General features: G+C 35.1%; 2 protein-coding genes across 3 annotated transcripts in view; one reads left to right on the forward strand and one right to left on the reverse strand.

Annotated features, from left to right (window-relative positions):
- Positions 1-27598, forward strand: part of LOC126754482 (uncharacterized) — a 206066-nt gene that overhangs the window by 81863 nt on the left and 96605 nt on the right. The gene's annotated exons all lie outside the window — the stretch shown is intronic.
- On the reverse strand, positions 7887-27521 carry LOC126754484 (uncharacterized). Its single transcript, XM_050466468.1, has 4 exons — positions 27087-27521; positions 17096-17229; positions 10228-10281; positions 7887-8199 (listed from the first exon to the last, which is right to left on the reverse strand). The coding sequence occupies exons 1-4, from the start codon at positions 27226-27228 to the stop codon at positions 8041-8043; spliced, it is 489 nt and encodes a 162-aa protein (XP_050322425.1). The 5' UTR covers positions 27229-27521; the 3' UTR covers positions 7887-8040.

Here is a 27598-nt window from a genome sequence, read left to right on the forward strand (position 1 = left end):
ACAAGCCACCCCCAGCGCTGAGCGCCCACCCAGCCAGACAGGCAGACAGCCAGCGAGTGAGTTGCCTGCGGCGTCAACGCCATGAGTTAATATTACAACAATAAATATGTATGTATATATGTATGTGAGTGTTTAAATTGCTATGTGGCGAGTATTTAAGCGCGACAGCTTGGCAGTGATTAATCGACAGAAAAATAAACAGACAACTAAATCTAGGCTGAGGAATAAATAAACAAATATTTGATTTAAAGTAATATTTAAGGGGGATTTGCGAATAACCACACCATAATTACACTGCAAGTAAGTGCATTTATTAAGAAAGCAGACGCGCACATTTATCTCCGCAAGTCTGTGGGCGAATGCAGTGGCTTGCATAGATGAGGGCGCGTCGATAAGTACATAGCATAGGAAACAAAAATAAAAAATTTCGAAAAAGCGCGATTCATTTTTCAATAGAGACTCATTTTAGCGAGGCTCAAACTGCTTTAACCCATCTGAAGTGTAGGTTTTCTCGAGGTCTGCATAAGCGGTCTCCTCAATCCACTCTAATTTCTGATCGCCGAGTGAATTTTTTCCAATTTGGAAACAAAATCAAAATGTTGACTAAAAGGTCCGTAGCCTAGTTTGATCAATTCGTCCGTGGCGGCGGCGGAAGTCTAAGCGCTTTCGGTGCCAGAGTGGAAGAACACTTTTCTCTTTACCAAATGGTGTCGTCTTTTTTACAATAAGACGTAAAGCAGATCTTATAATTCAGCATAGAAAGATCGTTCGACAGTTTTTGCCCTTAAAAATGTGGTCGTTGTAGGTCACACCTTTTGAATGCTTCAGAACTATGGACTTTCCGGTCGATATAACAGTCTTCGCTTTCACCGGAGTGGGTTCCCTGTATAAAGTTCATTTTTCCTTGATCGCTGGTGTATACCAGTGCGTCCATGGTAGAACGGTCCGACCATTTTTCTCTTGGATTGTCCTTGTAGATTGACCCTGATAATCCCAAAACAGGATGGTATTAAACGTTTGATAGATTAGAAATTTTTTCGGAGGGGGTTCGCTGTGTAAAGATCAATGGAGTATACCGGTGTATCCATAGTAGATCGATCCGATCATTTTGCTCCTGGATAGTCCCTGTATATCGCACCTGATGAGTCCCAGAAAAGGATGAAAACAATCGCCTTGTTGACTAGACAGTCTTTGCCTTTTTGAAAGAAGTTCGCTGTGTGAAGATCAACGATCCTTGATTTCTGATGTATTCCGGTGTATCCATAGTAGATCGATTCCATCATTTTGCTCCTGGATAGTCCTTGTAGATCAATCCCAGAAAAGAGAAGTAATAATCTTCTGGTCGATTATATAGTATTTGCCTTATTCGGAAAGGGTTCGCCGTGTGAAGTTCAACCTTCTTTGATATCTTGTATATACCAATGAATCCTTAATAAAACAGTCCGACCGTTTCAAACTTCTACAGGTAGTCGCGTCTTGTGAATCCAAGAAAACGTTGATAATAACCTTCCGGTCGAATAAGACAATATTAATCTTTTCGGAGTAGGCTCGCGGTGTGAAACCCATTGTTTCTTATTTCTAGTGCATACCAGTGGTTCTATATTTCGTTAGTTCAGATTTTCGTTAGTTCGGATTGCACTTAAACTGCGTCAAATCCTGCTTTGAAGTGGTCAAGGTCAAGACTGTCCACGAGTCCGAGTCTGAAGCAGTTGAAATTTAGACAGTAGCTGTAGAATGTAGTACATTATAGTGTATTTCAATAATGGCGCGGTACTTATCGACCCACTCTCGTATCTAGGTAGTGCATGCCTTTGGGCTAAATGCATTTACCATTTTCAGCCGGTTGACTCATATGCAAGAGTCCGTAGATTGCAAAATACCACGCAATTGTGTGAATCATAAGGGGAAGTGCCGCTGTAACTGTACAATGCACAGTACAGTAATATTTATCATTTACAAAATATTCAAGATAAATGTTTAAGTAAATAAATAACAAAGAGTGAGACTAAAATTTTGAATAAAGCACATTTATGCAAACGAAAAATTAACAAAATTCTTAAAATTTTTGAAATTTTTAAATTTTTCTTTCAAAAATTTTCCGTTAAAATTTTTGTCCAATTTAGTTATTTTTTCTTTTTATTATTGGAATTTGTGCAACGAGCATTCAAGTAGTTGTTGTGCTTTTGCCATCACTTCGAATTCCCTCAAATTGTTGGCAATTTGACGCCACAGAAATTTTCCTCAATTCCGTTTAGTTTATAGAAAGTTCTAAAATGTTAACAGTACATTTTATTTTAAACAATTGTTTTGCATCTGTTGCCAAACGACGGCAAGCATGCAATTTAAATGTTTTGCCAAAAGTTTGTAGCACAAAATTCCAAGTTAATTATTGCGTTTTGTTGCTCAAGTTGTTGCTGCTGCAAACACTTTATTGTCTTTCTGTTGCTTATTAGCATTCGCACAACTCTCTGTATACTTACTATATACTATATACATATGTATGTATGTGCGTATATTCTTTTAATTAAGTAAGTTTGCTGCTGAAGTGTGGCGCATGGAACCGCAATTGTTGTGCATTCAACGCTTTTGATTAGACCAAATGCTTGCTGGCCTGCAGTGTTGTTAAGCGTCGCATTTTCGTGGTTGTTGGTTGTTTAGCTGCGGTGGTTGAGTTGGTGCGTGAAAACTTTGATTGACTTCTGGCTGACTTTGAAAGTACATTAAGAAATTTGTTTTTAATTGAGATGTGAAATAATTGCGAAGGTGACCTGTAGCAAGATATATTCTTTGTTGAAGCTATTCATCTTTCCAATATGTGAGTTTTGTCTCAAGATTATACATACATATTGGATATTCAAGCGCTTAATGGTATAATTCATGTAATTAACACAATATGTTTACAATTTAATTCACACAAGTCTTTGAGAATGTGTGATAAATAAGAAATATCTATAATAATGTTGGCGACATCTTTGGGAGTCGTATTATTATTTCACTCAAACAACGACATTTTTCGAAGAAAACCCAAAAATACTAGTTTCTCGAAAGCAATCGTTCTTTGATAAGACATTGGCTTAATCTTTTAGAAAAGTATCGTTAACTGTATTTTGATTTTCACTTACCAATAAATTTGATATATATCTTTCGCGAAATTCTATAAAATATTTCGCTATTTTTCCTGACAACATGCCAGAGTTAATTAACTGCTTCAGGAGCATCGAGTTGAAATCATAAAACTTTTCAATATTTGAAAAGAGTATTTTCAGTTCATCATAATGTAGGCAGGCACGTTCTTTTCAATCCGATAGATAACTGTGAAATGATATTTAAAAGGTTAAAAACTAAACTTAAGACAAATATTCAGAAATATCGTCTTGTGAAGTGACTAAGAAAAAAGGAATTTAGAATTGTAAATCGATTTGTGTACTCACCCTTTTATGGCCTGCCCCAAGTCCTCCACGAAACTGCGTTTAGAATCGATCTATATCTGGTATAGCGCGCTGTAAAACTGTCATATCGCTATGTCGATCCATAAGTACAAGACAACACTCGTCTAATACGACATGGCCAGCTTGGCATTCAGATGGTCGGTACCGGAACTAGAATTAGACGATGCCAACAGCTTTCTGGCGGCTGCTGCTCTGTCCATATACTGACGAGGGAGCTAAGGGTAGGCCATTGTCCTATTGGCGTACATGCTGTAAGATTAGGAATCTTACCAAACGCCGTTTGCAGAAGCTGTTTGGAAGAAGAAGAGTTGGAAACCACTCAGCACTTCCTTCTTGACTGTCCCGCGACAGGAGGTCAAGACTTAGACACTTGAGGAGTGCATACCTTCAGACATTCCACCGAACTGGCGCGTGTTGAAATTAAGCGCCCTTGCAAATTTGTATTGGCTACTAAGCGTTTTGTCAATCTGTAAGTCCGAACACAGGAGTTCTTATTTTTCAATGGCTTCACAAAGGACTACATTTATTAGTCCACGTACGATCTTTAATTAGCCATGTAACCTAACCTAACCTAACCTAACTGGACGATATTGAGCAAATGAAAGACGAAGAAATCGGACCATGTTTGAATTTGGCAATCTCTTGCAACATTTGACCACTTTTGTGTGACTCTTTTTTTGCTCGCCTCTTCAAGCTATTCAAGCTGCCGCTGAGCTGCGCACCAAAAGTTTAGTTATCACTGGCTCAAGGCTTGTCATGGATAAGATCGTGGTGTCCTTTTCACTGAGTGTAAACGATGAGAGGTCTTTTGTGATTAGCGGATAGTTCAGGTTTCAAAAGCGCAATGGCGATAAACTCTTTGGAAGGTATTACTGGTGATATTATTATGCGGTAGCCAGTTGCTCCATTTCTATTAATTTAATATTTTCTTGGTGTTCATAATTCAGCAGTGATGATATGTTGTTGGTGCTAAAGCTTAAAGCGCTAAGGGAATCGTCCAGTTTTTAAGTTTTTGAGGTATCGATCAGATATTTTGCACCTTTTCTCACTAAGCGGCTGCTATGGGACAACTATAGCATATAGCTGCCATACTGAACGATCTGAATCAAGCGCTTATAAGGAAAACATTTTCATTTGACGGGATAACTTCAAGAAATTTGGCGTGAATTATTGCCTACGGCAATGGTGCTGTCTCCGGTTGAATTGTGCAGATCGAGTCACTAATTATGAAATTTGTTTATAAGAGGCTATTAGAGGGATAACAGAATATCAGGCCATAGAGTTCATAGTTTCTGTTAATGATAACAATATACACCTACAGGTGAACACTAGTGTTTATGTGCGACAAAGCATTCAGTGACTTTAGTCATACATCCACTTCTGGATAGCGTTGAAAAAGTTAAAGAAACAGTGATTGGAAATCGTTAGATTGACATCAGAGAGTTCGCAGAAGATCTCAGCATCTTTTAGATATCGACTCAATACATTTTGGTTAATATTTTGTGAATAAGACCTGTCAATGCTAGACTAATACCAAAAGCTTTGAATTCCCTGTCACATATCAGCATGATTTTGACTTAGTTTTAAACCAAAGGCGAAAGAAGATTCTTCGCTAAACCACCCTGTAAGTTTTTTCTATTTTTAAATTTGTAAAATCTGCTTCGGGGAACGCGCTTTGACTCCATTGACATTAAAACTCATCTAATGAAGGCATCAGCAACGGCTTGAAAAAAATGCATGGAAAATTATTGACTTAGAAAAAGCCTAGAAGTAAGTCCTAAAAATTATCAAACTTGTTGGATATATAATTAAATGCACATTATATTGTATGTCCTAAAAATTATCAAGCGCGCCAGTTTTTGGTGGCGCCAATATATAAGCGTAAATTAATACTTCCTCTTCCTCTGCTTTCCCCGGCGGGTACAGCGTCGAATATTATATTGTCTTTGAAAGCGTAGCCGCTGTCTTTTAATTCGCTATACATGAGTTATCGTATAAATTTGAGTACGACTCATACATACAATCGGGCCAGTTTAAATTTTTTGTTTTGTTGAAATTCCAAGGCGTGGAGATGAGCCCATGATATACTTACTTAGCTCCAAAAAAGCTTCTTGCTTTAGCATTATATAATATCACACTTTATTTAAATATAAAATATTTTCATTATTACACAACTCTTACCTCTCAACCCCTCCAGAACAACACCAAAAAGTAAAGAGCAAAGCAAGTTTCAATGCATGAATTTGAAAACTTAAAATTAGCTTATCAAATTGCATGAAAATGCATAGAACTCGAGTTGCCCTACAACAAAAATAACAAAATTCCATGAAACAGCAGAGCAACTAAACCGAAATAAAACCAAATAAATTGAAAAAAAATCACTAAATTCCATGCAGCCAAAATAAATTGCAGTGCTGTGCGCAACTGATGCGGCTTTGGCCCATGCGGCAATTGTGGCCGCTGCGGTCACCGCTGAGTGGCCAACGCCTTTAGCCCACTAACAGTTACATACAACGCAAAGCTATTCGAGCGCAATTAGCTGCATTTAAATAAATACTGCAGCAGCATATCACTGAACTCTGCCGGCTGCGGTCAAAACTGATGGACCATCAGCATTTATTTTCGTTGTTGCATTATTTTTGTTTTTGTAGTTGGCTGCCGACACTCCATGCCTTGCTGTGCAGATAAAAATATTTTGAAAGAAATTGCATTTCGCTTTCACCGAAATAGTTGCAGTTTTATTTATAGTTGGCGCGCTGCCTGCCATTTCTATAGCCACGAAATGCATGCATGTGTGTGTTTGTGTGTCTGTGCGTTTAGCTATATTAAAGTAACTCAAATACAAATTCATATTTGCTGCAATGTGGGCGTTGGCATGCTGAGTGCAATTGCTTTGATTTTCAATCTTAAAGCTTGTGCCTTGGCTGCTCAGCCTCTTGGCCCAGCCGCCGTCATGGCGTATACGCAACGTGACAACTCGCACGCATTTGCGTCATTCACGCCACTAAAAATGCATTTAGTTTATTATGTGTCTGTGTGTGTGAAAATAAAAGTATGCACAAGATTTATTTTTAATAGAAATTTTCGTGATTTTGTCGCCACAATGCAACGCACAAATGCACCGCTTAATGGCTTTGTCGCCGTGGCGTGGCTGAAAATAGCTTGTCGGCGCATAAAAATAAATGCGCATTTTCCCACTGCAAGTGTGCTCGCTATGCGGCGCGCGGTGCACATAAAACAACCAACCACACTGCAACAACAATAACAATAAAAAAAAAGAAAAACACAAACAATTTTCGACTTTTGAAAGTGAAAATTATGAGCGCATTTGTCGCTGCAGCGCCGACGACGCTGACGACACCATCAGCGGCGCAGACGATGAAAGCGAAAGTGAATGTGACAGTGTGACAAGTGTGCGCCAACGAAACTTAAATTAAAGTCGTATATACTGTGGGCGTTGTTGTGCGAGAATTTAGTAAGAATTTTCAGTATTTTGCTGTGCCTATCTCCATTCGTGCCTCCGCCGGGGAGCACATGTCAATGAACTCTTTTGCATTTAAAGTTTCCTATGGGTGCATTCAAAGCTTTGAAATATGAGTATCCGCCAGCGTTGCACTGCCGTAACCATCAAAAATGCGTTTTATGCTGCTGCGGAGGAGGCCATGCCTAAGTTATGGCAGCGTGTGCGAAAATAATTTTTATGCTTTTGCCGGTGCTTTCAGTGGTTTAATGTTGTGATGTGTGTCAGCGTGCTTAGCATATTTGAAAAAATAAAAAATACGACTTTTTGGTTTTTAAATTTATTTGCTCAAATTTTTTAAAATATTTCTTAGAAGTAATAATGTTAAGAAAATTTCTGATATTTGGTTTATTTCAGTTTACAAGATTAGTTTTTCAATGATTACTCTGCGTCAAAATAAATAAAAATATTTCTTAAGGTGTAAAATTTATTGACATTCGTAGAAAGAGAAAAGAAACTAAATTTTTGAAGTATCATGCTTGAATGGTGTAGCCTATAGCAGTCATATGTGTATCTAAATGTCCTTAAGTCTTACCAAATAGATTTCTATAGCGACAAAAGAGATACATATGTACATATGTATGTATATCGTCACCTAAAATTCAAAATAAACTAACATCACTTTTCATAAGTTTGCAGGCGGTGGAAAAACATTACCACTAATTTTGAAACAGAATTTGAGTTTTGGTTATAAAATGGTTACATATTGGTTAGCGTACACTCACAAAAAAACTTAAGTGTTGGTTATAAAATGGTTATATATTGGTTATCGTAAACCAATAACAAAAGTTGAGTTTTGATTATGAAATGGTTATATATCGGTTATTATATATTTTCGTTGTTTTTTTGGTGATACGCTCTTTTGCAGTTTAGGTGACGATATACACTTCAAAAATATTTTTAAAAAATTTAATTTTTTTTTCATTATTATTTATTTAAAAAAAATTTAGTGCGACAAAACTTTAAAATCAATCATTAGTAAAATTTTCGTATGAAATTGTAAGCATTTTACACATTTATTTAAATATACGTACGCATATAATAGTTGTAATAATAATAATTGTTATTATATTAATGTCGTTTGCCTTTAATAACCATATTTTCGGAAGCGCCCAAGTTGGGATCTATATTTGTTGCCGCTGTTGTGCCATCTGAGTCATTGCATAGATCCGTGGTACAGCTGCGATAATAGGTTTTAAAAGTCGAATCGGTTTTTACGGCATTCAAGTACTAGAAAAAATGTAGTATGTAAATTAATATACCAAAATAATAATATACAAAATTTTTCATAAAAAATAGTGATGCGATCTGAATACTTTCTGTGGAGATTGCAGAGCAGAATAGTGATAGTAGAGAGAACTTCGTGATGATATTTTATCAAGTAAAAAAGTTTTCTGTACAACAATTTGAGCTTAATCGCTGAATTTGTATGTCAGCTGTAACCTTTAGCTCGCCGATATCGGTATTTTCAACAAATTTGCAGCTTCTTGACGATAAAAAGGCAAGTGCAGAAGTTCAGATCGATATCTCAAAAACTAAGGGACTTGTTCGCGTGTATACAGACGGATTCCCGCTACTCATTTATATAAATTTTTTATAGGACAAAGTTTCCTACTTAGTATTAAAATTCCTCTCTGAAGAGAGGCTATAAAAAACAAATGTTCCCCGTTCACTTAATTATATTGCGGAAGCATTTGACAGACCACACTAAGGAGATTATGAGCTCTTCGAAAAATTTTATACATAAACAGGCTGTATGAAAGATAGTAATTTAATTCCTTTTCCATACTCACAGAATAAATTATCCTACATAGGTTGCCTTCTATATTTCCGGATTTGGCTATCCTAGTTTCGGAATCTAGCAACTCACAACGTTATTGTAAAGTTTGACATTTTTGATGTTATACATACTCAGAATGCGTTTTGAAATACGAGCGCTATTTGTGTTGTTTACAGTAACTTAAAATATTCAGCTCGGCCGAAAAATAAAAATAAATCGCGAACATTTTCTCGCGACTATTTTTTACAATTTTCGCAGTGGATTAATTCAGCAAAAGCGCATTGATGAATTTAATTCAGTTTTTGGCGATGAAGTCCCATCCACTGTTTATAGATGGTATGGCTAATTTTGTGAAGGTCGTCCAAAATCAGTTGTTGTTCCGGGAACTATTGATGCTACGCCCAAATTTATATTACTAGATCCTAAACTTAGTACATTGCAAGATGATCATGTGATCTATAGTCAGATTGAGAAGATATACACTAAAAAAAGGATCCGCGTCGATTGGTTGATAGAAATGTTAAAAATATACGACTATGATACTTAGAAACTTCTTCTTTACGCTTACGCGATTATAGCCGAGTTTACAACAGCGCGCCAGTCGCCCTCTTTTTGCTGCTTGGCGTCAATTGGAGATTCCAAGCGAAATCAGGTCCTTCTCCTCCTGGTCCTTCCAACGAAGTGGAGGTCTTCCTCATACTATGTTTCCCCGCGGGGACTGCGTTGAATACTTTCAGAGCTGGCGTGTTTTCTTCCATTCGGACAACATGACCTATCTTTCTCTTAATCCTTGAACTGTGAATGACGATATTCGCTCATCTTTCCATCTAATGCCGTTATTCGCCGTTGCGAACGCTCAAAGGATCATAAATCTTTCGCAGAACCTTTCTTTCGAAAACTCGACTCTTCATGTTGTCATTGTCCATACCTCTGCACCATAGAACAGGACGGGAATAATGAGTAGCTCATACAGTTTGGTTTTTGTTCGCCGTGAGAAGACTTTACTTCGCAATCTCTTTGGATTTCCAGGCTGACATTGTTGGTGGTGTTGATATTGGTTCCAAGATAGACGAAATTATCTTCGAAGTAATCACGGTCAAAAGTGTCGTGAGAGCCAAATCGCGAGTGCGATAACTGTTTGTCTGATGACAGGAGATATTTCGTCTTGCCCCCTTAAGGGCGATATAGCGATGTAAAATATTTGTTTTCGTTCTTTAATACCGAAATTTAAAAGGCAACCTTCGTAGTCAGGCTTTGTTTAGGGTGCTAGACTACCTTAGCCCCTTTATTTAAACGTCGAATACAGTTGTTTATTTGTACAAGATGTTCGACAGCTATCTCTCTAAGAATTTCCACAACTTACGCTTTGAACTGATTGAAATCACATCATTTTTATAAAAAACTCTGCACGACGTATTCGAAATGGTTATTTAAATCGTTTAATGTATGTTTGGCGTCAAAAGTGAAATATTACTCACCAGCGGCTTATCCAAGCAATCGCGTATGAAGGAAATCACTTTGCCAGATGGTCGCTGTAAAAATGTGAAAAAAAAATTATGAATTATTGTTGCTATGAATTTAATAAGCCAAAAGCTTAAATAAGCTTAAGGCTTGATTTATTTTTTTACCGTCAGCAATCATGATTATTTTATTGTTATAAAAGTCAGACTCATAAATTATTATTAAAGTTACAATTATGCAATCGAAATTTGCTAAAATACATTTTTTTTCTAGTATTGAAACCACATCATTATAAAATCTCCTATTCATACATATATTCACACCAACCTATTAAAAATTAAAAATACTAAATTATACAACAACAAAATATAATTTTCAAAAATCCGCGCGTGTTATTTGCATGGCTTCCGACTGGGTTTGACAACTGCCGCACTCGTGTAAGCTGCTGCGCGTGTCGTATTAACAATGTCCACTAGAATTTGGCAATTGGCAGCCAAAAGCGCGGTTTTGAGGCTGACAGCTTGTTATCTTTGTGGTTTGGCTAAGCACATAAATCGCTGCATTAATTAGCATATTAAAGCTGTGTATGGAAATTGTAGCAACAAATATTTATATTAAAATGAAATATCACTAAAAGCGTAGGTGTTCCGTAGTACGAAGCAAGCAAAGGTTGAGAACTGTAATCACATTGATGTAGTTGCTGTCATAGGCCGGGAAGTGAAGTTGCTACTTTTTACTTTTAATTACAACTACTGTTATATGTGGGCTGTTATTTAATCCTGCTAATGTATATATAAAAACTGTTTGTGTTTCGAAAAAATATGCTTCGTTAAGTTTTTAAACCGATTACATAATTTATATTTATTTTTCCGTATTTTATAGTTATTGGCAGAATGAAAAAAATGCATTTGCTGTTTTTATTCAACCAAACAAAGCTGAAATTTATAATAGGTGACATCAGCATAATATTCCTTTGCTTTCAACAACGGTATCAAAGTCGCTTCTTCCCTTTCTGTTCCTTTCAACTATTTTAACACCATTTTAACTTTTTTTGAAAAAGTAAATTTTTTAATTTTTTGGATATTTCTATAGTCCTCACCTTTGAAGGTAACATTTTAAAGTTTTAGATGAATATTAAAATTGCATGCTTCTGAAGTGTAGCCACTCAGTTCAAGCAACTCCACGAGGTTACTTTCAAAAGACTTTATACTTCTTTTCTGCAGTGATCATATTTCTTCTGCGTGTTTCGTATATAGCTCTCTATAACGTGGTCTGTAAGTTTTTTGATCTAATCAAAAATCTCTAAAAACAACCAAAATTTTAGGTATAATTCAATCTTTTTAAAGGTCGTTATTCTGTCAATTTTTTTATTTTCTTTACCTTCGATTATTGTACGGAAAATATCATCTTGAGAGACTTTTCGTGTTAAGTTTTACTTAGGATGTCGAAATTTTTCTCTTAAAAAATATTACTTTGTGTTCCTTAAGTTTGTGGTGGTTAGTTTTATACATTTAAAATATTGAAACAATTGATATAAAATTTTGTTTTAATTTCCAAAATTTTTGTGTTTCAATTTGACCTATATTTGGCACATCTCACATCTGCCCGGTAGCTGCAATGTAAAACCGAAATGACTGTTACTATTTGGCAACTGTTTGATACCTGCCATTTCAGCCGTGCGATAGTTGTCATCTAACATCTACATATTAAGGCAGGAAAATATGTTGAATGGGAAAACCTTTCTTCTATATATCCATTAAATTTCGACTTTCTCTTATTTAGACCAGTATTCCTGAGAAGGAAGTTTCAAGGAAGACAATTCGTTGCAAATTGCAAGTGGTTCCAGTATTGAACTTTATTTACCGCAGAAGCAAATAGAATTATACAATTAAATCTTACAATCAATTACTATCATCTGCTGTAAATATAGTTAAACCGAAACCACTAACAATTTGCTATGAAATGTCCTTGTGATTTTTCTGCTTCTACAATATACATATATATCTGACACTTCCTTCAGACTTTTCAGGACCTTTTCAGGAATACTAGCCTAAATAACAGATTTGTAGCTCACGTATGTTAATACTCAATTATTATTTTAAAGATCGGTTGCCACCTGTCTGAAATTAATTTTTTTTTCTGAAATTATAAGTGCTTTCTGCATTGAACTTCAGTTATTGCAAAATTAAATGTTTTTTAGAATATTACAATCAACATAAAGTTCGACACCTTCGAAGAAATTTCCTCCTGAAATATATATGTAACTAGACACCTCGGAAGGGAAGTCATTTTGAACAGAGAAATTAAATGAATAAAAATTAAAAACAAGTAAGGAAGGGCTAACGGAACTTTCATTCTCTATCAATTTGGCAGAATCACAGCTGGTTAGTTATGTGCGGTCTAGGGCTAGTTTTCACCCGAGTTTATTCATTTTAAGTAGAGACATACATTTTTGGTAGAAAAATACCCCTTAATTACAAAAAATACCTTCCAAATTGTCCGATATATCCAGCACAAAGACAACTGAAAGTTCGAAAATCTTTTGTGGACATATAGGGGATATGGGAAGTATTAATCCGATTCATCCATTTTTAACACAAGGGTACATTATTATCGAATAAATAATTCCTCCGAATTCCTATAACATATTTTACAAATAGACATATTTTTGGCAAAAAGTCAGCCAAACGCCCTAGAGTCCTTATATTAGGTACGTGTGGGCTTAAATTTTTAGACTCCAGGCTTATGTTTATGCAAACATTTGTCCGAATATATTGACTGTTGCTTGATTGGTGTACTGGAAAGTGAAATATTCATATCGAATTTAAATTGCCCTATGTGGGAAGTATTGGGTTGTAGTCTGATTGCGTTCATTTTCACAATTAGATATAAAAACGTAAAGATATTGTTATGTACCAAATTTGCCTAAAATTGGTCTAAAAAGTACGAAGATATCTTATTTCAACTAAATGTGGGCGTCACCGATAAGGCCCTCTTGTATGATCCTGACTGTTGGGCCTCTGACACATTTAGTTATTCATTTATCTCACTTTTAGTATTTTTAACAAAACCGTTATGTGGAGAGTGCGTGAGGTTATCACTCGATTTCATCCATTTTCATACCATCGGTTGGGTTCTTATAGGATTTATCCTAGGTAGATTTGATTATAATAGCTTCAATGGTTTACGAGGTTTGTACATTAAACCTATTAGAGGGCTGAGCCACAACCATTTTTTTTTTAATTTTTTGTCCACAGGTAGCCCTCGCTACTGTAATCTTCTTTTTTGTCTTAATTTAGTGTTTAGTTATGCCATTCAATTAATATAATAGCCCGAAATAAATTTTGAGCTTTGAGGTGGCAGTAACAAAAGTGAAGATGTCTCCTTCAAAGGCTGTGCAATTTAAATAAATTAAATTTTAATAAATAATTACGCACTAAACAACTCACAAATTTCATTCTTGCCTTCTACCAACATACATATTATATACCATACATATAAAAATTTGCAACTTCATCTTTTCTCATCTGTGTTAATTGCTTTGACATTAAAAATTCAATACATATTTGTATATGTTTATGTACGTATAACGGTACAGGCACAAATATGCTCACAGCGCTTATATTTCCGCGTAGAACAAATTGCATTTATCATATCCGCCACAAGCATGTTCCATAAACAAAGCGAAAACAAAGTTCGCGCTGCGCGAACACATGTGCCACATGTCAAGTGGCTGCCACCGCATGTGCTGCAAAAAGTTGTGCCACACCATTTGCCTTGCTGCACATGCAAACAGCGAGCGCAAAAGTTTGCTTTCATGTTTTCGCATTTGGAAAAATTTCGCTTAGTAAATAGTACTTATTTTGTGCTCGGAGTCGGGTGTGCGACGTTGATGTATTGGTTACTAATGAACGAACTGTAATTGACGCGAGGAAGCAAGTAATTACCGCACAGTGTTAAATATACACATAAATACATATGTATGAGTATTTGTAAATATGTAATTTGTATATATGCTAAGCTTCAGTTGTGGTGCGCCCACACATAAAGCCAGCGCTGACAAACCATTACAGGTGCAAAAATTGCTGGAGAGTGTTTTACGATGTCGCAGCTTTTTTGCGCACAACTCTCATTTCCGCTGCGCTGTAATTTTTGCTTTTGACTTTATTTACTTGTTGAAATTGTTGCTGGCTGTGTGTTTTACTTTCATCGACTAAATTGTTTCCAGTGTTATTTTATTCCACTTTAACTCATTTCCTGCTTGGCTTGCGAGGCTAAGTGTAGCTCACTTTACATACAGATCTGCTTCCGCTGACAAAGGCGAACATTAAAGTGCGCTTTTGAAGCGAAAATAAATTTTGAGATTCACTAAAGGAAGTTGTGCGCTCCTTTTTTCCCATTCCCTGCTCACAAAATCTGCTGTACAACCGGAAGCTGCAGTAATTTCACTATTTATTTAGTTATATTTGTTGGAATAAATAAATTGTGGCACAAATTTTAGAAATTGACACAACTGGTTAGTCGAAAATGCCCATATAGGCCTAAATGGTATGCCATCTGTAAGAAAGTTAATGAGAGAGATCGTAAGGGATTAAAATCGGCTCAGCAAAATGGCTAAAATTGCCAGTCTTTAAGAGGCGAAGCTTTTCATCATATATGAAATCATTGTTAGAATTAGTAATGGTCAACAAAAAAATTATTTCTCTAATACATTCACTATCAAATTTGACTTGGATTGGTCCATTTAAACTGCATACGTACATACTCCGCTAAAAATCAGAAAATTATTATATAAAGATCCATCACTTACTTTATTATTGTTCCAAAAAAATATATCAGATACTCCGACCAAAAAAAATTAGAAAGTTTTAAATCCGTCTCTAATATTGCAGTGATTTGCTTATTAGATTAGTTGGCACTAGATTTTTTGGATTACAGGGAATTACTCAACTCATCAACTCACGGACATACATATACAGTAATCGCCAATCTAGTACGGTATAACTTGATTTACTCCTAAGCTTAATCGCCTTGTAAATTTCGTTCCGCCTTATATTACTTTGTCTAAGTCGAAAAGGAAATGTTATTATTTATTGCTCTAACCACATATGTTGATTCATCACTTTCACAACCGGTTACAGTAGAGTTGCTTAACTTTTTTTTCTCAAAACCGCATGCAAGTTGTCAAAATTGTATGGAGCAGGGTGAGGCGGAAAAATCTAGGCACTTTACTCTCAATTGTCTAGCCTTTGCAAGACTGAGGTTGAAACTTCTCTGCAGTCTTAACTTCGTCGAAGCAGGAGACATAGCTGAAACTATGACATTAGCCATCTCAACAAATTTGTGATAACCTCAAAGCGTTTTGTCAATTTGTGAGATTCTTATTATCAATTATATAGGAGTTTTAAGAGGTGTTCTGAGCTGATTAAGTGAGATCCTTGTCAGAAACGACTTCTTTACACAACCCAACCTTCTCAAAAATATATTTTATAATGTGCTATCTTTATTAAAACTAATAATTTCAGTTAGATCCGAAAATTTTTTTAGAGCTTGTAACGTTGCCGTATCTTTAAACAATAATTCATATAATACCTTGTCAAATAAAATACATAGTTTTCCTCACAATAATATAATTTTGATCCTTCAGTTTGCAGCTATATGCTGCATAATACGATATCGATATTGACGGTTCTGATAAATGAGCAGCTTTTTGGGGATAAAAGAATACTGAGTGACTTGTTGGTTTACGAGTATAGTATATAGACATATCGACGCACAGACGGACAGACGGATAGACATAACCGACTGGAAATTATAAATAAAATGCAAAATATTGAATTCTTCATATTCTTCATAAATATTCTATCATTCTTCATATATATTTACTTTTTCGGCTTCAGAGTAATCCCCACCAGATGTAATACACTTAACGATTTTTTCAGCCCTCGATACACTTTTCATAAGCACTTTTTGAAATGGCCTTCAGCTCCTTCAGCGATGGTGCATTATCATCGTTTAAAGTTCGTGAATTGTTCTTCTACAATTCCGGCCAAAAGAAACCAGTTATTGAACGACTATCCTTCCAGAACAAATAATAGATGCACCAAACCACGAATATCGAAAATACACAATGAGTATCACCTTAATTTTTGAGCGGCTTTGAAGTGGCTTTTTTTGGTTTCGACTCGTTATTTCACCTCCATTCCGATGATCATTGACTTGTGTGTATGTCAAACTCATACACCAATATCTCATCGGCAGTTAAATTGAATTAATTCAGCTCGGGGACGAATCGAGCAAGAACGCGTTTCATACCGAAAATACCCACCAAAAACATTCGAACGGACTCGAAAGAAATGTCGAGTTCTCCTGCGATTTCTCTACCACTTGCTTGACGATTTTCAAACACCATATCCATCACTTTTTATTATTTTTTAAATACTAAATGTACTCACTTTCTTAATATATGTATATATTCACTTATTTGCTTTACGAAGCTTATCCCTAGATATAAACACAATCAATATCTTTCTGAGGCCCTATTCTGTATTTAGATTCGAAAATGTTTTCTATTCGAAGTTCGGATTTATCTTATAATTATGCGAAAGTTGTACCAGTCTGTGCCAGAATAATTACATAGATACTTATATTTTTCGATTTTGCTTACTACAGTTCAAAAGCTAAAGAATATTTTATTCGAAAATAGCATTGAATATGGGAAAATTAAGTTACTGAATACAAAAAATCCGAATACGACATAATAGAGTCCCTGATTTGAATGTTGTTTGAGAAAAAGTGGTAAAGCTTCTAGTAAAAGTAAAATAATTTGTCTCTTAAATTATTTAAAATTATATGTACGGCATTCATGTCATTTGTAATACTCACCACGGATTCCTGACGCATGATCGTACAATACTTCTTTGTACAATCAGTGATTCGTGTAGAATTAGCATCCATTAGACATGTCTTATCCGAATATTCTTGTAAATAAGTGCAAGTGAAGCAGCGCAGGCCAGAAACTGGAAAATAGTATAATTTAAAGAAAATAAATAATATAAATTATAAAGATACATAAGAGATAAAAAGTGCGAAAAAATTGAGGTATTCGTCAGCTGAGTTTAGAACTGATTTAAGGGCATTCTGGATATGTTTTCCAAACAAAGCCAGAGATGAGGTTAAGTTGCACACAAAATACGATTTGTATTTATATAATTTTGCATTATAATGTCGTTTAACAAGAAAATGAATTAACTGATACTCTTTTAATTATACAAATAGTTAAAATAATGGGATTCTAAAACCAAAAAAAAAAATCTGAAAATACAGAATGACTTGCCATGGCTCAATAGCTTTTCAGGCTTACCTAATTTAACCCAGCAATATAATATTCTAGTCAAAAAACTCACTTTAAAAATGGACTCAACTTCCTTACTTTCAGCTCAGCATTGGTTCTGCCAACTGCAACTCTTCTTCTTCTCCCTTATTAGCTTCAACTCTCTTCTGCACTTCATTTATTTATTATCTTCACCGTCATACGAAAAATAAATTAACGAGGACGCTTAATATTGTTTTATTTTGAATATAAATTTAAATCAACTGACGAGCAGAAATAAAAGTCAAAATATTTTTAAATTAAATTTGTGGCCACCGAAATAGACAGATGGCCCCACATCAAGAGAGACGACAATTTTTTTTCATTAATTTATTTCTTTCAAATAAAACTAATCTACGTGATTCTTGGCAGCCACAGCGACTGCAACAGCGACAACACAATACTAAGAACAACAATAATGCTAACGAAAAACAAGCATCTAAACATAAACAAACACACTCAAGCTAAAAGCGCCAACTGCCGACCGAAAAAGACGTGAAACATTTGCCAAGTTACGCGCGGCCTCGTTATCGTGGCTGATGGTGTAATAACAATGACGTCAATGCGTAAGCGGACGGACAAAGAAGTTGGCAAGCGATGGCGTTGGACCAGAGGCCACACGAATGAACGCCGCCGTGGATGCAAAATAGACCCACACACACACACACACATAGACATGTGTGTATTTATAGTAGTGTTGATGCATCGCTGTTGAGGCTGCAGCGTTTGCGATTGCCAAGAAGGTTGGCCGTGCTCGCGTCATGCTTTTCGGTTTAAAACGCCACAAGAAAAGAAATTAAATAATAAAATTTCAAATAGAGGAATTGTTAATAAACAAGTTCTAATAAAAATTGAAAATTTAGTGTGCTGCTATTAAGTTTACAATGTACATACGTACATATATTCTTAAAGGGTAAGGCCAGTCAGTATAGGATTTAAAACTTTTTCTGCACATTTAAGGTCCCAAAAATATATATTAAATAAAATAGAAAAAGCCATTCCTTCCAGTTAGTCATGTTAAGGATGAAAACAAGTTTTTCTAGAAACTGTAACTAATTTTCTAGATCATGTTGCCACTGAAATTTTTACTGAACAGGAGTATAGTAAGTTTGTCACGAAGTTTTTAATACCCAGAAAAGAACGTCGAAGACCCTTTAAGGTATATAGAGGGTTTTCAGTAGGGATCTATAAAAGTAGACCGATAGGAACAGCAAACGCCAACATATTTTTTCGCGTTCTTTTGACATTTCTCTTTGGTAAGGTTTGCCATTTCTTCGTCGAAAGATATACAGATCCGCAACGAGTGGAAATTATGAAAATTTACTTCCGAAATTCGGAGTCAGTGGCCTCAACTTTAAAAGCGCTATGTCCAAATTATGGTCGTCATAATTGTCCTGTCAGATCAACAATTTAACGTCTAGTGGTAAAATTTGAAGCCACAAGCACAATATAAAGTGTTCCCGTGCGAGCGAAATAAAGAAATGCTCGTAGTGTCGAGAATATTGCTGCCACTGGCGCATCAAATGAGGAAGACAAAATCAGTCTCTCACACTTCGTTCTCAAGCGTTGGACATCTTTGTGACGTCGTTGTGGCGAATTTTGCGAAAAGATTTTAGCCTACATCCTTACAAGATCAAATTGACGGAAAACTGAAGACGCGTGACCACCAGAAACGTCGTAAATCAATTTCACCGAAAAATCATCAGAATTTCTGCCTGACCAATAACGCATATTTTGCTTCTTGACGAAGCCATTTAGCCAAGAATGAGCCTCATCGCTCGTACTTCATGAGTCATTGTTAGATGATATGGACTTGGACAATATGTGGTTCTAAACAAGACGGGCGCCACAAGCCACACAGCGAATGTCATAATCGATTTATTGAAAGTTTGGTGAACGTGTTATCTCACGAAATGGCCCAGTCAATTGGCCGTCTCGGTCGTACGATTTGACGTCGTTAGACTATTTCCTGTAGAGCTACTTCAAGTCTATAGTCTATGCCAAAAAGCCAGCGACGATTGATGAAGTTCGTACGAACATCGAACGTCAAATTGCTGCAGTATTGGCCAATTTATGCTTGAAAACCATCAAAAAGTGGTTTTAGCGTTTGGACTTCTGCAAGCCTGCCCGTGGTGCATGTGCCATGCAAAAGAAATCGAGTTCCATACATAATGGCATCAAATGTATTTTCAAAGGAATAAAGAATTTAATTGACATCAAACAACACATACGTATATTCCAAGCAACACATACACATTTACACACATACACACTTACATACATATATGCTTTTTAGTTATATGTAATTAATAAGAGAGGTGTGTCTTCAAAGCTTTTTTCATTTAATTTGATTGGAGTGAACTTTTATTAATTGAAATATCACAGAAAATAGAAATCAAAACAAAAAAGAAAAACAACAAAAAAAAACAGAAAACTAACAAAGAAATAAAAAAAGAACAACAAATATAATCTTAGTTCCAAATCGAGTGGAACACCCAAATAAACAATGCATAAAAATCACTAAACACTGGCGATAAATTAAAACAACAAACAACGGCGAAGACTACCTCAACGCCAACAGCAAAACAACAAATACACATATTGTAGGATTTTATTAGACTTTGATTTTCACGCCAGAGAAACACTCAAAGTGAATTAGTTGCGCTACAGTGTGTTATTATTGCTTATTTTCCGCTCAATATTGCTTTTGCCTTTACACAAGTTTATGTGCGTGAATTTGTGTGTGACTGCCATATGGCAAGACCACTTCTTGGATATATATATATATATATATATATATACATATATGTATATAATAAAGATTTAGGTTTTTCCACATTTGCACGATTCTTAGATTTGTGCTGAAAATACATCACGCAGATTGCTTCTGTTGCGGCCGCTTTTGCTGCAAAATGACTTCATGAAAGTGTGAAAATTCCTATTTTTAGCGCTGTATATATATGTATTTGTGTATATTTACATATGCACACATGTTGTTCTTTACTCTTCAGATGTAAGCATGTTTGAAGTGGCAAGTTATGTTGCAGTGAACATTTATCATCTTCAGGCCAAGTTCCACTGGGTAAATGTCTTAGTTTTTTTATATAGATATATATTAGTTCTTTACTCTTTGCAATATATAAACTATTATGTTACATTACGTGTAACAAATACTTACAAAAGTTCTGATAATTTTTTGAATTTTTATATCACGTCTATTACATACACGTCTGCTATACAAAGAAAAATATTAACAGTGCAAAGACAAGCCGCGATAAACTACGTTTCAAAGCATAATAAGCCTCCTTCTGGCTTAAATTCTCCTCCATGCGGTCAGGAGTTGTATTTAAACACCTTTAAGCCAATTAATTGACTCTTTATTATTGACATGATCTTTTATAGGCGAGTTACAGAGAGCACTCACTAAATTAAAATAACGGAATATCGATAATTATCGATCAGTTCCGATTGCTTTAATCAAAACAAGAAATTTTAAAATATCAAAATATCGATAAATTTTTTAATAAATCTAAAATTATGTTTAATCGAATTGATAAAAGTTATGAAAAATTCAATAGCAAAAAAATCTATTGTTTTTGCTTAAAAATAAAATTAAATGAAGTATCGATTAAATCTTAACGAAAAACCAAAAACTCGTTATTACGCAATTTATTCCACTTTTGCGTTAAAATTTATAGACATATGTATGTAGGTAACATAAATATGTAAATCGATTATTTTATCGATAACGTAATTTCAAAAATTTTTAATTACTTTAAAATAATATCAAATATTATCTAATATTATTATGTTCGGCAAAAAAAAATAAAATATCGATAAAGATAAAAAGCTTTCCCATTTTCGTAATTTTTTTAATCAAATGTGATCAATGTAATTCAAATACATACATATATATCGATAACATAACTCTTAAAAATATCGATTATTTTTGTTAACGTTAAAAATCGATTATTTTTTAAAAACTCGAAACCTTCAATTTATTTTAAAATAATACATAGCAAATATTAACGATTGTTTTCGTTAAAGGAATTAAATATCGATAAATATAAAAAGCTTGCCATTTTTCTGATTTTTAAAGTTAAAAGTAATGAATATAATTTAGATATGAGTATGACACATACATATATTTCATCGATAACATAATCCCTAAAAAATCGATTGTTTTTGTAATCGAAAGAAATATCGATTATTTTTTTTAATATTCACAACTTTTAAATTATTTTAAAATAAGAGCAAATTTTATCGATTGTTTTCGTTAAGGAATAAAATATCGATAAATATAAAGAGCTTGCCTTTTTCATCATTTTTTGTATAAAAAGTGATGAATACAATTTATGATCACAATTTAGATATGAGTATTATACATATATAGCATATGTTATATCGGTAACATAATCCCTACAAATATCGATTTTAAGAGCCCTAAGTCGAAGCTTCGAATAATGAAAGAATTATTTCGAAAATACTCGCTCTTTGTAAGTTTATAATATATACTATACGTAAAGTTGACCGGAAAATGTAAAAAGTAATAACAATCTTTTCAATAAGCTCAATTTATAGTGTCATTACTCAGTCCTTAAGTTAAAAAAAGTTTTCAACTAAAGTCCAATCATTTACATTTACATTGCTTAAACTTAAATATATTTCTTCATACAACATTGAATATCAGTTTTTCCTTTCTGTTGAAACTCATTACAAATTTCACTGTGCATGGAATTCACCTGAAAATATAGTTGTATATTTCACAAATTTAATTCATACTATTTCTTTTGTAATTCACACTTATTTATTTATTATTAGGATGAATACGAGATTTTCCACTTACCTTACTATATATATAGACGATAATTTATGCACTCACTCATAACACAAATACAATTAGAAAATACTACGAATGCGCATACCCGGCCCAAACGATTTTCATTGATTCGCACGAAAAGCCGCTGAGTTGTACTTCTGCGTGTAGAATTAGCTGAATTCGTATGCTTTTCGCTCATATTTTCCTCCATTGAATGTATGATACAAATATACTCGTATGTATGCATGTTCTTCTGTGTAAGTAGCATCGTGAGTGACACGTGTGTTACGCATGAAGCGCACACCAATTCACACACAACGTCACAGATCAGAGTGAATTAGCTGAAACCCAAATGACAGCCAAATTTTGATGAAGTGAAAATTATTCAATTTTTTCGCCTTCATTTTTGGCAACAGCACACATATTGAAGTACAAATGTACGAAATATTGGATAAATTGTGCTGTTACACGGCTGGTTGCCAACTAATTTAGCTTACAAAGAAGCATAAGCTGGATACAGAGACGGTTTTTTATGATTTAAATGTTTGAAGAAAATTTAAAAAGTTTTTTTTTTGTTTTTTTTTTTTTTTTGTGTGAATGAAAGCAAAGGACAAACTCATATATAAATATATGCTAAATATACATATGTGTGTATATGTATATAATCTCGCGACTTCAAGTAAAGCAATCAATTTCTTACAAAATCGTTTCTGGGAAACGCAGTGTGTCGTCAAAGCGCCCTCATTCGCGGTTGTTGAAAAAATACTCAGTTGGCAACATTTGAAAAATTCAAAATCACCTATTTTCTGCTTAAATTTAAAAAATTAATTTTTACTTAGAATATTGTGACATTGAAAAATCATATAATTGATGAGTTTTGAGGAGAACAAATATTATAAATATACCTTCTTATGTTGTAAATGCTTTGGGGAAAATAATTTAATAATAACATTAATCAGAAAAATATATTAATACTATATATAATTTTAAATGTCCTAACTTTAGTTGTTTATGCATTTCTATATATTTATGAGCCGCACATCTATTTTGTAGTTGCTAATCCATTAAGTGATACTCAATATGTATGAAAAAGTTCTCCGGATTATCGATATTTTATTACAGAATTTTTGCATATACATTTATATATAACAGAGAATAACTCAACTCACTGTAATCCTTTGTTAAAATCATCTTTCTGAAAATTCAGAAAGTTAAGTCAGGTTACATTACCGATTTCATATCCACATAAATTAACGACGAAACGTTCTAAGCTCATTATAAATATATCAAGGTTACTAAAATCAATACCAGAAAATTTAAATGTTTGATTGCAAAAAGGGTGCCAAGGTGCTTCAACCTTAGCCTGCTGAAGCGAGATGCTGGGAAAGAAATTGTTGGAAGAATTCCTTTCTTCAGTATTTTAGAAAAACTTGACAAAATCGCTACCAATGGGTGGTGGACCGATCACTTACACTTGCTTAAAAAAAATAATCCGCAAACAAAAACAAGTCAGTGCCATTTGCACTTAATTGCGTAAAGTGGCGCAACCTTGTTGAAACCCCATGCTCCAGAGAGGAGGGACAAGATGGAAAAATATGACGAAAAACACTCGGGCAGTGACAAGCCAAGCCTATTACTAGAATGAGAAATATACTTGTGAGTATAAGAAGCTCAGAAAAACGTTGTGCTTCATTCCTGGCCAGAACGCTATTGCGACTGCTCATATGCTGTGTTTTCAACTTTCACTAGCAAAATAGTAATTGAATCTACCCTTTGAAATTGCATCGGAAGGCAAAAACAACATGATAAAGGGGTGGCTGTTAAATATTGGGTCGTTCACTAAGTATATCGTTTGATGACAAAAGGTGATTTTATTCCAGCTTTTTTCCAGCAATCTTCACACCTAACCACCGTTATATACAATATTTGAACAGATGATTTAATAAGGCTTAAATTTTGTGAAATAGCTTTTGCTTGGTGTCTTAGCGATGATGGAATATTGAAAACACCATTTTCGGCATATTTTACTGTTTTTCATCAAACGTTTAAAAATGCGGTTCAAACAAAGCGAAAATTCTGTGATGTGTACGAAGAAGATGTGTTGACCCAACGCCAATGCCAAAATTTTTTTCCAACGTCATATAGAGTAAAGTCGTCGGTCGATGCAATTCGTCGAATAACAACTCAAAGATTGCTAAAGGATTGTTCCCAAGCACATGAAATGTCTATAGCTAATTTTGTAGCTTGACATATGTGTTCCTCATGTTCTTACAGAACGAAATTTGTTTCGCCGCATTATCCATTGTGATTTGCTTATCAAACGTCAAAGTTAAGTTGAGTGATGCATTCAAACAACAGGGGCAAGAATGGATTAATAGAAAAAGTGAAGTGTTCCACCAAGATAAGGCGAAACCTCAAACAAGTTTGATAACCCACCAAACGGTTTAGCAGCTTGATTGGGATGTGGGTCTGGTATACCATATTCTTCAGACTTGGCACTACTACTTGTTCCGCTATCTGCAATATTTTTTGAATAGGAGAACCTTTACTTCAAATCAGGATACCAAAACGCACAAAGTAAAAAGTTCTTTAGCAGGATAAAATACAGCTTGAAGAGTTTTGAAGAATATTGCTGCAAAGATAGCTGTCATGAATCCGGAAATTCCCCTTAAAATTGCTTACGCTTTGCTTAAGGTATGTCGACCAGTGCATTTTGATATTCTATAGATCATATGCCAGAATCGGTCAGTTCGGACAACTTTATCACACATCTCGCATACAACCAATCATTCAGATTTTTTTTAAACCCATATTCTCGTAGCAAAGTTGTCCAAAATGTCGTAGAATTTTTCCCGCATTCGCAATTTTATAGAAAAAAGTACCCATTCTAATGTCAACAACGATTCATATCAATTCAAGCAACACTGCTTTATTTGAGGGAACAAAATTAGATCATATCGTACTTTTAATATTTTCTTATATTTGCCTTTCGTGAAAGTGAATACCATCGATCAACCACCCTATTTTCCATATTTGGCTCCAGTGATTTCTTCTTGTTCCCCAAACTGAAACTGCCGCTCCGAATCCCGTTTTTAGACGAAAAAAATCTTTTTATAACCTTTTATGCCATAAAGCTACAGCTGTAAATGATATATTATTCCGGTGCACGGACGTTGATTTTATCTTATTTCTATTAAATTTTAACCCAACCTCCGCTTAACTGAGACATTCTTTTTTAGATGAGAAATCACTGAAAGTACTAATCTGATAATAGCTAGTTTAAAATTACAAACACATGATGTATGTACAATATTCACACATACATACTTGTAATGCAAAACTACAAGGTCTTTTCCAAAGTAAACAGAACATTTTGAATCTAGCGTCCCCTGGTGGCGCCATCTATATGTCGACTGGTGCGTTAGAATCTGCTATCTTTATCGATTCCAGTGAGAATTTCATGACATTTCATCGATTAAAAGTGAAGTTATTGCGTTTTAAGTGTCAGTAGGTTTGTGTTACCGGTGCGAAAATGAGCTTCGAAGAAAGAGCCAACATTAAATTTTGTTTTAAAATTGGAAAAACTTTTACCGAAACGTTTCAATTGATGAAACAATTTAATGGCATTGATTGCCCATCCCGTAGCAGAGTGCACGAGTGGTTTCAACGTTTTCAAAGTGGTCGTGAGGACATAAATGACGTTCAACATGTGGGCCAATCAAAATCCGTGATCACCGGAAATTCCATCGAAACTGTGCGTGAAATCATCAAAAATCAGCCGAAATCATCATGGAAAATCGTGGAAATGGAATTAAATATCTCCAAAACAACAATTTATCGCATTTTGACCGCAACTTTTTGTTTCGCACAAATTGACTGACGACCAAAAATTGCTCAGATTCCAACATTCGAAGGACATCATTAAAGAGGTCAAAAAGGACAAAAACTTCCTTTACAATATTGTGACTGGTGACGAAACGTGGTGTTTCCAATATGATCCCGAAACGAAACGCCAGAGTGCTGAATGAAAGGCACCGGACGAGCCGAAAACCAAAAAATCGCGCATGGAGAAGTCAAAAGTGGTGGCAATGCTGATTTGTTTTTATGATTCCAAGGATATTGTTCATAAAGAATTTGTTCTACGCGGCCAAAACGTTAATGCTGTATTCTAGCTTGGAGCGTTGAAGCGTTTGGTGCGCCCCGACCGATTACCTGACCGATTATTTGACCAAAAATCACATTTTAACCATTAACTACTCCCCGTATTCACCAGATATGGCACCGTGGGCCTTCTTCCTTTTCGGAAAAATGCATTTGCCCATGAAAGGAAAGCGTTATGCAGACGTAGAGGCCATTCAAAAGGCTTGCACCGGCATACTGGCGGCCATACCGGCCAACGAGTTAAAACACTCGTTCGACATGCTTTTGGACCGTGCAAAAAGCTGTATTGAAGCAAAAGGAGACTATTTTGAATAAAATAAATTGATTTTGCCGAAAAAACCATTTGTTCTATATTTTTTTGAAAGTCCTGTTTACTTTGGAACAAATATTGTATGTACACACCATACAACCACAAATAATCCAGTATTAGCAACTTATCCTTAAATACTTGTATGCTACAAAAGCATAAACATAAAACATTAAATGTTATTACAACCAACAACACCGCACGCTCACGCACTCACCGCTTGTCGCCTGCAACGCCAACAGCATGCTAATCAGAAATAACACGGCGATTACATTGCCAGAACTGCTCCCTGCCTTGCCATACAATTTGGCAATTGCCTTTTGTTTTGACAGCACTTCCGCCGCCGTCGTCGGAGCCATCACTGCGCAACACTTACTTCGTGAAATGTGATGCTGAGCGTTTCGTTGTGGGATTTGTGCCACACTTTCACTCGCTTGTTGCCGCTGTTTGCACCGTATCAAATGCTGCTTTTGTTGCAACACCCAATTGACGTGGACAGACACAACCACTTGGCCCTTACACTTTCAACAACGCACCAACACAGCAAAGCAACGTGACGTTTGCTTTCTATCTGTTATCTGTTGCTTTTGTTTTAGCTTTTCGTATGCTGTATTTTCTTTAGTGATTGCTAACTGTTTGCACGCCTTCAGCGTTGCCTCAGCACTGACACTGACACGAAAATTGACTGTCAACAACATCGATGCCGCGCCGGTGGAGTGCTTGCTGGCT

This window comes from Bactrocera neohumeralis, chromosome 4, assembly GCF_024586455.1.
Source record: "Bactrocera neohumeralis isolate Rockhampton chromosome 4, APGP_CSIRO_Bneo_wtdbg2-racon-allhic-juicebox.fasta_v2, whole genome shotgun sequence".
In the NCBI taxonomy this organism is placed as follows: domain Eukaryota; kingdom Metazoa; phylum Arthropoda; class Insecta; order Diptera; family Tephritidae; genus Bactrocera; species Bactrocera neohumeralis.